The sequence below is a fragment of the Balaenoptera acutorostrata genome, chromosome 20 (genome assembly GCF_949987535.1).
Source record: "Balaenoptera acutorostrata chromosome 20, mBalAcu1.1, whole genome shotgun sequence".
NCBI lineage: Eukaryota > Metazoa > Chordata > Mammalia > Artiodactyla > Balaenopteridae > Balaenoptera > Balaenoptera acutorostrata.
Window position 1 is genome coordinate 8870021 of NC_080083.1, and position 13562 is coordinate 8883582.

At 63.6% G+C, this 13562-nt stretch overlaps 1 protein-coding gene across 1 annotated transcript; it reads right to left on the reverse strand.

The window, feature by feature from the left end:
- Nucleotides 1–15: 15 nt before the first annotated feature.
- Nucleotides 16–12053, reverse strand: KDM6B (lysine demethylase 6B). Its single transcript, XM_057536022.1, is given in 24 exon segments — nucleotides 16–1481; nucleotides 1578–1748; nucleotides 1877–2003; nucleotides 2307–2448; nucleotides 2633–2820; nucleotides 2920–3034; nucleotides 3209–3357; nucleotides 3456–3527; nucleotides 3610–3674; nucleotides 3797–4002; nucleotides 4867–4972; nucleotides 5100–5226; nucleotides 5333–6084; nucleotides 6086–7498; nucleotides 7604–7948; nucleotides 8039–8212; nucleotides 8295–8456; nucleotides 8541–8633; nucleotides 8742–8961; nucleotides 9061–9159; nucleotides 9364–9505; nucleotides 9598–9740; nucleotides 10021–10140; nucleotides 11253–12053. Coding segments are annotated over 21 exon segments (4887 nt in total). The 5' UTR covers nucleotides 9501–9505; nucleotides 9598–9740; nucleotides 10021–10140; nucleotides 11253–12053; the 3' UTR covers nucleotides 16–1457.
- Between the last annotated feature and the right edge of the window lie 1509 nt (nucleotides 12054–13562).

Sequence of the window (13562 nt, forward strand, 5' to 3'; positions counted from 1 at the left end):
CCCATAACGAGGAGCAACCGAGCTCTGGACATTCCACAGGCGCCTCCGGGGAGGGGCTCCCCTCCCCATCAATCACGGTCTCGCCGCCCTCTTCCCAGTGTTCTCCCTGTTATCACCAGCACTTATCGAAAAGAGATTTTTTTTTCTGATTTTATTTTTAATATTAATATTCTCACACAAAAATCACCGAAAATAAGGGTAGGGTTGGGAAGACCCCTCTGCCCCTGGGGCAGAAAGACAGTGCAGTGCGAGGGGGCAGGACTGTAAACCCCCCACCCCTCCGCAGCCCCAGCGTGGAGGAGAAAAAAAAAACAAACGACAAAACGAAAATAAAGCCCCAGAGAAACTCATCCCGGGGTGTCCCTGCCCCAGTGAGGCCCTGGCCCTGGGCTGTTTCACGCTTAAAAAGAAAAGGGGGGTGGGTTGTAAGGGGAAGGTCCGTGTTTTTAAAATTGGCCGGGGCTGGAAAGGACGGGGCTCCTTTTCCTCATAGTTCTTTCTTTAAAACTTTAAAAATTTATTTTATTTATTTATTTATTATTATTATTTTTTTTTTACAAAATACCATTTCAGTTCCCACTTCTTCCCCTACAGTACAGGAGTCGCTCACCCTCAGGCGGGGTTGGGGTCGGGTCGGGTCGGGAGTGGGGGACTGGTCCGAGAAAGTGCAGGACGTAGGGGAGGGGAGCGGGTTTGAGCACCATGAGAACCCGGCTGGAGCCGCGGGCGGGCGGGCGGGCGGACGGGCGGAGACGGACGGGCCGGGCCCGGACACACACTGGGGCGCAGGGAGAGCCCGGCGGCGGGCGGTCCCTGGAGGGGCGGGCGGGATGGCTTGGGGGTGCGGGAGGTCGGGTTTTCCCAAAAATGAATAAATAGAGGTGAGTGGGACTGTTATAAATTAAAAACCAAAAAACAAAAACAAACAAAAAAACCAGAAAATACAAATCATAACCAAGTGAATAAACAAGAGACATGTACAGGGGTCACAGCTAGCACTGGAAGTAAAAAAGGAGGTTCTGGGGGAGGGGTAAAGCCCATACAAAGAATCTCATTAAAAACCTCGGCTGCCGTAACGTCTATGTACATACACGAGCCGCGTGCATCTGCGCCGGGCGGGCGGCTGGCAGGCGTGAGGGAACCCGTATGTGACCCCCGCCGCCGCCGGAGCCTGGTCCTTGTGTCTGTTGCTAGAAAGGCCAAAGTCGGTGAGGGGAGGCGCTGGTGGGCGAGGGGCTACCAGCCCCCTCCCCCGTCTCCCATTTTTTTTCCTTTTTTCCTCATATTTGTTTTTTAAAAAATTCTTTTAATAAATTAGGTGAGGGGAGCTGCCAATGGGGTGGAAGGGCTGGGCCCGACCCCCTTCCCGGCCAGAGGCGGGACCTAGGTCCAGCCCAGGCGTGTGCTGGTGGCCCCGCGGCGCCCTGCGGGCGGGCAGGCGGGCGGGGCGTCCGGCCTCATCGCGACGTGCTGGCCGGGGCCTGCGGGAGAGAGCGGGCGGGGCTCAGGATGCGCGGTCGCCCACCCCCGGCCCGCCCCGGCGCCCCCCCCGGGTCCCCGCCCCGCCGGGCCCTCACCAGCGTGAAGGCGTCGTAGGCCTGCGCCAGCTCCTCGGTGCGGTACTGCTCCAGCACCACCACGCCCTGCAGGCCTGCGCTGCGGCGCCGCGCACAGGCCTCGCAGTGCACCAGGTACGTGTTGCGGCTGCCATTCTCACTCGTCACGAACAGGATGTTGAATACCTCCACCTGCGGCGGGGAGGAGGCGGCGGTCAAGGGGCGGGAGGGGGGAGAGAGGGGAGGAGGGGGAAGAGAGGGGGGCCGGAGGCGAGCGCCTCCCTCCGAGGAAACGCGAGAGGGAGAGAGGGCGCACTCACGTCGCACTCGTTGCAGTAGTAGGCGGGCTCGTCCTTGACCCGGCCCTGGTAGGCGATTTTCTTCCCGGCCCGCACCAGGCTCTCCCGCTGCACCTGGCAGTGCTTCATGGACTGCAGGAGGCAGAACCTGCGGGCGGGGCGGGGCGGGGCGAGGTAGTGAGGAGGGGCGGGGCCTCCCCGCTTCGGGCAAGGGTCACAGCCCCCGACACATCCCCGTCACAGTGGAGGTTTCATGTGGTATTTGTCTACTTGGACCACTGGAAAACAAAGCTCCTCAGGGCAGGGGCCTTGTCAGCCGCCCAGCACAGCAGCCCTGCAGGGCACGCGGTAAAAGGTGGAGAGGTCGGGGAGGAGGGATTGGAACCAGGAAGAATAAGGTGGGCCAGGTCGGATGGAGATGGGCTCCTTCCCAAACAGGGCCCTCCCTCACTTGATCATCTTGAACAAGTCGGGGTCGCTGATTTTGACCGTGCGAGCCACGTTCCAGGACACGTGAATCATGGGCACAATGGATTTGACGTTCTTCACCTCGTTCCACTCGTATCGTTCCAGGGCCAGCTGGTACTGATAGGCTGCGGGCCAGAGAGGGTCATGACAGGATTCCCCAACAGCCCGAGACACTTGGGCCCCCGCCCCTTCCCTCACAGCTGGCCTGGCGCCCTCCAAACCCGCCCCCCCCGACGGGGCTCACTCCCCAGGGGCCCCAGCCCCTCACCGCTGAGTGGCTCACCCCACCACCTGGCCCCGCCCCCTCACCGGTGAGGGGCCCCACGTTCCAGGCGATGTTGTTGCACCAGCCGGTGGCCTGCACCCAGTGCACGGTCCCCGCATTAATCCACACAAGGTCTCCGGGGCGCTGCACGAAGCGGTACACAGGGATGTTGGAAGCATAGAGGTCATCCAGGATTGGCCACCAAGAACCCGTCAGGTAGTCCACGCCATGCCTGGAGAGTAGCCACAAGGTCAGATGGAAATCTGGGAATCCAGGGACGGGGCGTGGGGGGTCTATCTACCCGAGGAGGTGGGCGGAGGGCGGCGCGCACCGGTCGCAGAAAGCGCTGATGGTCTCCCAGTAATGCTCGTGCACCGCGAACCACTCGCAGTCTCCTGGGCCAATGTTGATGTTGACCGAGCAGAAGTTGTTGTTCTCTTGATGGCCTGCAGGGGGAAACAAAGAACTGCACAGTTGGTCGGAGCCGGGCCTGCGCTGCGCGACAAGCCCGCCCTTGGGCGCTCATTGGCTGACGGAGGAGCGCTGGCGGCAGCCCCGCCCCTTGCGCTCCTCGCACGCGCCCCGCAGCCCCGCACTCCGCAGCCCCGTGAAGAGCGCACCTGGCGTTCGGCTGCCTGGGACCTTCATGTACAGCTGCACTGTGTTCATGCCCAGGATGGTGTGTCCCACGTGGCTCAGCATGTTGCCCGTGGAGGTTACCCGCATGAAGGCGGGCAGCTTCAGCAGCTCTTGCAGCTGGGGCTTCCACCTGCCGTGGCGAGGGGGGCAAGAGAAGTGAGCAGCTACCCCGACTCTGCTGACCCATCAGCACTTCCGCCCCAGCTTGCTGGCCTCAGCCCTACTGACCGCTTGGCATCGGACAGGTCGATGTTGGTGCCAAACTTGATGATGTGATGGTTCTTCGGATCCGGTGCGCTGCTGCGGGGGCAAAGAGCACAGGTTGGTGGGGAAGCACAGGGAAAGGAAGGAGTCATGAAGGGCAGAGGCAAAGCGTCCCTACCTAGGAGGGGTTCCCGTGGTGCTGTCCGGCTCCTCGGACTCCTCGTCCTCGCTCTCCTTCTCCTCCTGCTTGGTCACAGGGGTAGGCAGGCCTGGGTCAGCGGCCTTCCAGGAGCCCTCCCACCGCAGCCAGGGCTCCAAGTCCCCTGATTCCGCACCCCCTGCCTCTGCCCGTGCGCGCCTCTCACCTGCAGGGACTCTTGGAAGGATGAGGCCTGGTACTGCGCGTACTTGGCAATGGTGGTGTGGGAACGGGAGCTCTCGCAGGGCCAGATCTGTCGCGTGCCTGTCAGGTCCCAGTTCTCATCTGAGGGCTGCTGCACCTGGGTGCGCACCTCCACCGTGTGCTCACCACTTGCCTCCACCAGCGTCTTGGTGGAGAAGAGGCCCAAGTCTGCAAGGGAGGGCCGAGCAGAGTGTTGGGGCAGGGGCAGAGGGCGGGGAGCGAGGCCCCAACTCACCCTCTCCCTTCTTGCTCCCCAAGACTCTGACGCAGTGGACACAGGCTTCTCAGAGTTCAGCCCAGGAAGAACAGGCGAGAACCCCAGCCCCTCATGAAGCTGGGAGGGTTGGCCCTCCCAGGGCCTGGCCTTTACCTGGATTACAACCAACGCCCTTTCTCCCACTGCTGCTCTGAGTCCCAGTCCCTCCCCCAGAGTCCTCAGGTGTCCATGAGGCCACATGTGCAAAGCATCTGGCACACAGTAGGTGCTCAATGAATAACAGTTTAAGTTATCATTGGATCCAATGAAAGATTTCATCAAGTAAAAGCCTAGACCGTGCTTCAGTAACATTGGAGGAAAGGGAGGATATGTGGGTAAGAGAAGGCTACAAGTACAGAGGAAACAAGATTAATTTTTATAACTCAGTATGGTTTCCTTTTACTTTGGAAGGTGTTTGAAATTGTGCACAATAAAAGGTTGAAAAAGAGAAAGCCCCAAACCATGAGTCTCCTTGGATTTTACACAACCTGTATTCTTCTCATCCTTAATCACCAAGAAAACCAGAAGTGACTCTAACCAGATCCCGAGATACATCCCCTTCCCACCTGTCTACTGCTGGGGACAGACAGATGGGGGAGGAAAGCCTGAGGTCAGCTGACCCATCACTCAGAGCAGTCTTCAAATATGGCTTACACGTGACTGAGGAGAGCTCACTACAGCTGGGGCCCTGGGTCTTCCAGAGCGGGGGCTCTCCGAGGGCCCCAAAGCCCCAGGTCCTCGCAGCCCTCCCCACGCCTTTCCGCCTCCACACTCACTGAGCCGCAGGGAGCCTGCCAGGCCCCGGATCACGGTGATGGGATTTCGAGGGTCTGTACAGAACTGCAGCAGCACCGGCGAGAAGGCATCACGTTTACTCTCCAGCTGTGGGACAACCAGGAGACAGGGCTGAGGTCAGAGCCCCGTCCCAGGCTCAGGGCCCCCCAACAGTCCCAACACTGTCCTAGAACCCTCAGACAGGGGCGGTTCTGAGCACGCAGGGCACTCGTACATAGATGCTGGGTGTGGGCGGGTTCAGTTTTTCCCGGGGCAGCTTCTCCTCCGAGTTGATCTTCGGTTTCACAGACTGGGCAGGGGAAAGGTAGGACTCTCGAAACTTCCCTTTCACCTTGGCATTCCTGTAGAAGGACAGTGAGATGAGAGCAGGAATATCAGAGTGCCGGGGGAAGGGAGCTTCCCGCTGGGCCAGGCCAGCAGCCTCAGCGGTGACAGCCCTCAACTCACTTGCTGGCCCGCACGACGTCGGCAGCGCAGTGGCTGATGGTGAGGTCTGCCATCCGCAGCCTCCGCTCTTCTACCTCCGAGGCGATGAAGGTCTCCTTGTCACCACTTTCTACCTTGATGAGCCGGATCTTAAGCTCCTTGGGGGGCCCTTCACTAAGTGAGCGCAGCTTCAGCATGTCAGCCCGGCTGACACCCGGTGGCCCCGGAGCTTCCTCCCGAGCCTTCTTCCCAGGGACAGGGGCTGCCGGGGGTGTGGGCTGGACAGAGGGTGCAGGAGCTGGTGGAGGGCCCGGAGCTACGGGCGGCTTGGCCTTGGAGGCCCCGCCCAGATCCGGCCGGGCCTTCTCACGACCCTGGATCTCCTCGCTCTGCAGGTCCAGGTTCCCCAGCACTCGGCGGCTCTTTTCTTTGGGGGCCTTGGCCTTGGCCTTGGCCCTGCCCTCCCGGGGCCGCCGACCCACACTGTCCTTACAGGCCCGCCTGTGCCGCCGGTGCTCCTTCTGGTGCTCCTTCTGCCGCCGCTTGCTGCTCCCTGGTCGTGCTGCGGCCGCCACCCCACCGCTCTCCTCCTTGGCCTGAGCTGGGGGCTGCAGTCGCTCAGTCCCGCTGTCCGCTGGATCTGCCGTGTCCACTGGGTCGGCCGGGTCTGCGGTGCTCCGGCCCACCCGCTCCACAAGGGTCTCACAGGCCCGACTTATCTCTTCTAGCACCTCAGACTCAGAGCGAGCAGGGGGCAGCGGCAGGGGGGGGGGGCGGGGGGGCGGGGGTCATGGGGCCCGGGGCTGGCTCTTCGCCCGCCCTGCGCTCCCGGGCCCAGGGCCCGCCTGAGGTAGAGAACTGAGATGACGAGGAAGCGGAGGGCTGCGGGGAGCCCTGGGCGCTCGGGGCCGCGGAGGTGGGCGGTGGGGCGGTAGCACCTGAAGAGGAACCGGGGGAATACTGAGTGGTGGGCAAGGGCCCAGGCCGGGTGGGAACAGCTGCTCCAGTCCCCCGGTAACAGTACTTTTGTCCTTCCAGCACGGAGGCCAAGGACTTGAGCAGGTTGGCCGGGCTGGCTGGTGGGGCTCGCGCGGTTGGCGGCGGCTGTGGCTGGGGTGTTGGCGGGAACTTGGCTAGAGGCGGCGGTGGTGGCAGGTCTGGCGGTGGCTTCTTCTCCTCTTCCTGGGTGGCCGGGGTGGTGGCGGCGGCAGCGGTGGCAGCAGTGGTGGCGGGGGCTGTGTCAGTGGGGAATGGAGGCTGCAGAGATGTAAAGGGCTCCTTCAGAGGAGGCGGGGGGGCCACGCCTGCCTCGTGTTGTTGCTGCTCCTCCTCCTTGCGAATGGATTCATCCAGCATCTTCATGATGTTGGCCAGCCCATCAGGGAGGATCTTGAATTCAGCTGGCTCCTCAAACTGGTCCTCCAGTGGGGTAGGGGGGAAATCAAAGAGTCGAGGGCCTCGGGCAGGCAGCTCCCCAACCCTGGGCGGTACAGGCTGGGGGGCTTTATTCAGGGGGCTTGGGGATGGCCCCGGCCCCCCCTCGGGGGTCTTTGGGAAGGAGACCCTGGGCCGAGGGCTCTCCGGGCGCCTGAAGCTTCCTGAGGTATTTTGGTGGCAAGAGGAGGGAGGGGCTGGAGGCAGGGCAAGAGTCAGGGGTGCAAGAGGTGGGTCTTGGGGGCTCAGTGTTGGGCTGGGGGGCCGGGGAAGGGGGTCCATACTTCTGGCCAGATAGGAGGGTGTGGGGAAGGACACAGGCCCAGTAGGGCTGCTGCCGTGGCTGCCACTGTTGCTGCTGCTGGTGGTTGGGGGAGCGGGAGGGGTGTGCGAATCCTGAGTGCCCACAGAAAAGCGGGGGGCCGGAGGCCCCAAGAAGCCCTCGCGGTGGGGGAGGGGTGGCGGGGGAGGGCGGGGGCGTCCCTCAGCCCCGAAGAAGAGCTCGTCTAAGATCTCTCCATCCTCACGGGCTGCTCGGCAGGCTGGGCCCTTCAGCCAGGCAGGGGGTGGTGGGGGGCGTAAGAGGCGGGGACAAGGCGGGGGAGGAGGTGAGGAGGGGCCGGGTGGCAGGGACAGGTGGGGAGTGGCAGCGGGAGCCGCCAGGAATGGTTTCCGACTACTGTGTGCCGAGGGCCCAAGGCGGCCTTGGTGAGAGACCTCCAGCGCGGGAGTTTGGTAATGGTCAGCGCCGGGCTGCAAGTGTAGGACGGCGGTGGTCAGAAGGCTGCTCCAGCCACCCCAGACCAGCTCCACTCATCCCCCCCGCCGCTCCGCCCGCCACCTGCAGTTGTCACTCACAAGGCCTGGGCTCGGCTCCATGCCCCGGAGACCAGGGTTGCTGCTGCTGCTACTGCTGCTGGTGGTGGTGCCGGGGAGGCCGGGGGGCCGGGAAGGGGCGTAAGGCACGCAGGCGGTGGTTGCTGCTGGTGAAACGCTGGAGTCCATCCGCGACCTCTGAACTCTGCTCTCTCTAAGGTCACTTCCGGGGGGACGGGTGGCAGGCGGGCAGCCATGGCTCTCTGCTCCTGGGGGGCGGGGGCCTGGGCCTGGGGGTGCAGCCGGGACCAGCCGGTGGCCGGGGGGATGCACAGGGTAGGCCGGAGCTGGGTATGGATATGGGTGAGGCAGTGAGTGCCGCTGCTCCTGTGGGCGAGAAATGAGGACACTGCGTGACGAACGGAGGACACAGGGACTTGGAGGTAAGAGGTGAGGGGGCCACAGAGAGGTGCTCACCTGGCGCTCTGGGGGTGCTGAACCCTTGCGCTCGGGGCCCCACGCATCTCCATGTGGGGTACTCCACAGCCCTGGCTTGGTCAGCTGGAATGGAGGGCTGGTGGCTAGGCCAGGCGGGGGTGGGGCTGGGGGCAATGGTGGTGGAGGCAGCGGCAGCCCTGGGGGAAGGCCAGTCTGGAAGAAAACAGAGTGTGAGAGTCCCACTCCACGCCCCAGCCTGCCCACCCACTGCTGGCCCGCCCACATACAATCATACCTGCTCAGAGTTGCAGCCTCTCCTGCGTTTGCCTCCAGGGCTGAGGCCCTCCTCCCCCGAGGAGCCTGAGAGTGCTGCAGGAGGCATAGGCTGCACCACCGGGGGTTCGGCAGCTCGCTTCACCGGGGGACCCCCCCGCTTGGCCCCATAGTTCCGTTTGTGCTGAGGACGGAAAGAAGAGAGAGAATGGCACCGGTGCAGACCTGGCCCGGCCCTCCTCCCTAGCCCACCCAGTACCAGCCTCACCTCAAGGTGCAACAAGTTCCACACTTGCTCCAGGGGAGGCAGGACCTTGGGTCGGTGCTGGCAGGAGCCGGCATGAAAGTTCCAGAGCTGGGCCTGAGGAGGTGGGGGAAGAGTGCAGAGCACAGGGCAGAGGCAGACGTAAGATGAGGGCACTGAGTCAGAACGCACAATCCTAGCCCCCTGTGTCCTGCCTCATCCCACCTGCTGTAGTCGGCCGACGCGGGGCCCCAGCTCAGCCAAGCTTCCTCCGTATCGAAGGGCGCTGTGGTAGCAGCGTATAGCCTCCTCACTGTCGTGCTCTGACTCGTACAGCTGCCCAAGCTGCTCCCACAGCCCTGGCTGGGCCGGCTCCCGGAGCAATGCCTGCACACAGCCATGCAGGGATTCCAGCTTCCCATGGAGGGGTCTTGGGGTGGGTGTCCTACAGAGCAGAAGGGGTGGGGAGGTGGCAAGGCTTGGCGAACTCTTTCAAGGCCCCAGCCTTACCTCCCATCCCCAGCACCTTTCAATGCTCACTCACCCTAGAGCATAATACGGTTTGTTGGGGTGGCCAGAGCTACTGCCATGTGAAGGAGGTAGGGGAGCAGGGAGTGGGGGCTGCCCGATGCTGGCAGAGCACCTGGAGAGAGAAGGGCTCTGTTAATGTACAGCAAGATGGAAGTCTTGTCCCTACCTAGGAAGGAGGGGACTGAGGAAACAAGAGAAAGCAGCTGAGGACTGCACTGAGGCCCACGGGATGGCAGAAATGAGAGTGACACAGAGACTGAGGAGCAGAGATGGGAAGAGGAGTGCCTGGAGGCAGAGAGACAGACCAAGTTCTCACCTGCCTCCAGGCAGCCATGCGCTCCGAGGAGGGGGATGGGGCGGGCAGGAGCTCCAGGCCCCAGCACAGCTCAAGCCCCCAAGGGCAAAGGCTTCCCGTGCAGCGCGGGCCCCTGCAGGGTCCACTGCCCGATGCATCCAGCCTGAGTCAAGGAGAAGAGATTATGATCCTACTGGGGACAAAGACTGAGCTGTCAGAGTACACACTGCCGACCCGGCCCCAGTCTTCCCTTACCAGGTCAGCAGTGGCCCCAGGAGCCCTGGAGATCGGGCACGGCCCCCTGCCCCAGCTCCTTGGGGCGATGGTCCGGCTCCAGCCGCTCTGACAGGAGTGCCCACTGCCCCCAGATGGTCGCCCAGGGCCTTTCACAGCCAATTCTACGGAGAGGAGGGGGAAAGGAGTGAGGTGAGCGGGCCAGCACACAGTCGGGGCCGCAGGCTAGGCTAGGCTGGGCTGGGCTGGGCTGGCCTGGCTGTGGCGCCCACAGGTCTGTGATCTGCGCAGGGCTGGCTATCCCTGAGGAGCGGCCCACCGGCCTAAGGAGCCGCAGGGGAGTGGGGGGAGCGGGAGGGCCAGTCGGTGCGATGGGGTGGCTGCGCTGCCAGGCTTCCAGCCGGGAGCCCCGCGGGACCGAGGTGCAGCACTGCGGCCGCTTACCCGGCCTCCGTGGGAGCTTTCTCTCCCGGCGTCGGCGAGCTCCGGAGACCTGACCAATCACAGGACTTCCTCTCTCCCCAGAAAGCCAATCATCACCCGTGTCTCCGCCTCAGTAACAGCCTGGCCGGGACCAATAGGAGCGAGGTTAGCCCGGCCGCTGCCGGGGGAGGAGGGGCGGCGGAGCCGGTCAGACAGGCTCTGCCCGGGGTGACCCCGACGTGACCCCGCGGCTCCCACCTAGGGTCTCCATCTCCAAGCTGACACTAGGCCGGTCGAGGCAAGCGGAGCCTGAGACCCGTGCGGGTGAAGGCGGGTCGCACGCTCGGGCCGGCCTGGGGCATGGAGCTACCCGCAAGTCCCACGCGCCCACAGAGCCGCCGGTGGTCCGCGCTAGACCGCCCGAAACGCCCCCTGCCCCGCCGCCTAACACCGACGGACAGCAGACGGATGCACAACGCCGACACAGGCGGCGCTCCCCCTCCTCACTTCACCTCTCCCAGTGCCTGACCTCCCCACTCCCTAGGAACTGTTTAGGGCTGGCCACTCACGGTGACTTCTACGGCACCCAAACCTGCCCGCGCCGCGATCTGAGCGCTCCACCCCCCACGCCTGACCCCCATCCCAAACCATGGTCAAGCCCCCAGCTTCATACCCAGTTCCTTCAGCTCCTCCACTTCCCCTGGCTCTGTAGGTCTTCAATACCAACCGACCCCCAAAACCAAAACCGTCCTCTAATCCCCCAACTTCTGAGAAGTCGCGCACAGCGGTCCCGAGTGGCCCCTCTCGCGTGGCTCCCGTATCCTCTATGCCCTTCCCCGCCGGGGCCACGCGGTTCCCCACGGCCCACGTGGCCCCCGCCCCCCAAGGGAGGGGGGATTTCGGGGGTTGCCCGTGACGTGGCTACTTGCGCAGCGGAAGCGGCGTGTGTAAGAGTACGGGGGGGGGGTCCTTCGGGAGGGAGGAAGGAGGAGGGAGGAAGGAGGAGGGCGGAGCCCGCCCGGCGGTGACATCACCCTTGTCCCACTCTCACCGCCCACTCCCTTAAAGAACCCAGAACCCGTTTCACTTCCTCCTTCACCCCCCCCCCACCCCCGACCCCTTCCCGTCGGTGCTGGCTCGACCCACGACGGGAGCAGCGCTCCCCTTCCTGGGCACCTTCCCTTTAGCCCCAGTTCTTCCTTCTCGCCTCTCTGAGCCCAGGATCTCGGTCCCCGCGCCTCCTGCTCGCCTACCCCGCGTCCCCGCAGGTAGGAAGCCGGCTCCGCTCCCGGGATCGGTCCATTGAGAGTCTAGAGTACAAAGAGCTGCGAGAGGCGAGTGTAGAGTACAAAGCGGCGGGGGCGGGGCCAGCGCTCCAGCTGGAGCTAGCGCCGGGCAGGAAGCCGGGGGAGAACGCGCGACGAGGGGCTGGGGGCGGCTGGAAAGTTCGCCTTCGCCGAGAGAAGTCTGAGCTGTGGGGAAATTTCCACCCAGCCCACAAGGGCAGTCGGGTTTCTGGTGAAAACAGTACTCGATCTGCAGGGCAAGGTCGTCTGTTTGCACACAAGCGCTTGGACCCTACAGGTCCCGGCGTGCCACTCCCCGGCGAGCCCTGGTAGGCGCTTGGGCTCTGCGGACCCTCTCCGCGGTTCACGCGGAGTTTCGGTCAGAACTCGCTTCTCACCATACAGCCTTTATGTCAGTTACCAAGCCCTGGGCCAAGTACAGCGCTTAACTGCGGTCAAGCATAGCCCTGGCCAGCTGCCCCCACCTAAGTCCCGGGACCCATGGACCAGACGTGGGAAAACGGGGAACCCGGGGTCCAGACATCAGAGGAACAGATCCCCGATTGGGAAGTGGTGCCGAGGGCGCTGCCAGTTACCAGGAAATGCAGCTTCCCCTTCTGCGATGATGACACTTCCCCTCTACCACTTCCCCTTTCCCACGGGGAACTGACTCAGCTTTCCCTAAAACAGCGAGTCCCGTCCTCCAGCCCCTTTCCACCTCTATCCACAAACCCCTACGCCGGTACTCGGAATACAGCAGCCCTCACTTGAGAACAAAAACTTCCTGTACACTAAACACACACACTCTCGCCAACCACCTCGGATCCTTGTCCCCACCAGGGACCCAGGCGCCTGACTTCCCATCCGCCTCCTGTACAAAGCCCTCCCTCGGGGTCTGATTCAGGCTTGGGGTGGGGGAGCGTGAGTCACCCAGAAAACCTTTCCCTATTCCCACTGACTCAGCCCCCGCCTCCCTGAACACACACAGACACACACAGTCAGAGGCAGACACAACTCAGCCCACACACCGCTCCCCACCGGTCCCGCGGAATTTCCCCTCTCGTCTTCCCCCACGACGGCCCCTCCCCGCGCCGGGCAGCCCCGACGCCGCGGTCACACCTGTTCCCCAGGCGCCAGCAGCCAGCTCGCGGTCCACTCTCACCTCCACTCTCGCTTTGGGGCAGGAATAGCCCTCCCAGACTCCCGGCGTCCGTACTAACCCAGGGGAGGGGACAATCACCGGCAGGCACAAAGACAGACACCCAGAGACTCCTCAAAGACAGATGAGAGGTAGACGCACACGGCCAAAGAGGACGGTATACTTCTGGGGCAGGCATTCCAGCCTCTCCAGTCGGACCCACAGTCCTGGGAGTCAGCCGCTCAGAAAGGGTTAATTCTTCTCCTGCCGAGGCCACGCCCTCTCCATCCGGGCACTCCCGGCTAAACCCAGCTCCGCCCCCTCCATCCGGGCTCTGGACTCGGGGACTTTAACCGGCCCCCTCCCCCTAGCGCTCCGAGAGGGACCCACTCTATCAAACACACCCACTTAACTCTCTCCGGGCTCCAGGCCGGAGGAGCCCCTCCGCACACCGCTCCCGCCGCGCGGGATGAGGGTCCAGACGTGAGCACGCAGATTCACGTGCCGGGCAAAGACAAGACCCCGCAGTTAGGGTATTACCGAGCAGGGAGTTAGCAGGCACGCGGCACGCGCGAGGAGGTGGGGCCGGCCCGGGAACCCCGCCGCGTCCCGCTCCCTGTCAGGCCCTGTTCTGCCTGGTGGAAGCGAGGGGTTACAGCTCGCTTCTTACCTGGGGGAGGGGGAGGCGTAGGGGAGGGCCGCCGGCTGGGGCTCTGCTCTGACTCAGCCACCCCGGGCAGGCCGCCCGCTCGGGATTCCCTTCCCCAGCCTTCCCCCGCTGCTGGCCCCTCCCCGCCCCCCACCGAGAAGTGACAGTGCCGGCCCTGGCCCGCTATGTGTCACTGCGAGCCTTGTGTCTGCCTCTGACTGGACCGCTGTGTTCACCAGTCTGTCTGACAAGGTCGGCTGTGTGAGTCCCGGTGTCTGTCTCCGTGTGCACCTGCATATCTGCTCATCTTGTCTCCTTCAGTGCCTGTGTCTGACGCGTTCCTGTCATTATGCCTGTCTACACGACTCCGAGGGGCTGTCTCTGTCTGTGTGTCTGCCTGGCTCCTGTCTCGGTCTTTTGTCTGGGACTGCCTCTGCATCACTTGCCGTGATCACGTGTGTCTCTCTGCACATGCCCTTCTGTGTTTGCC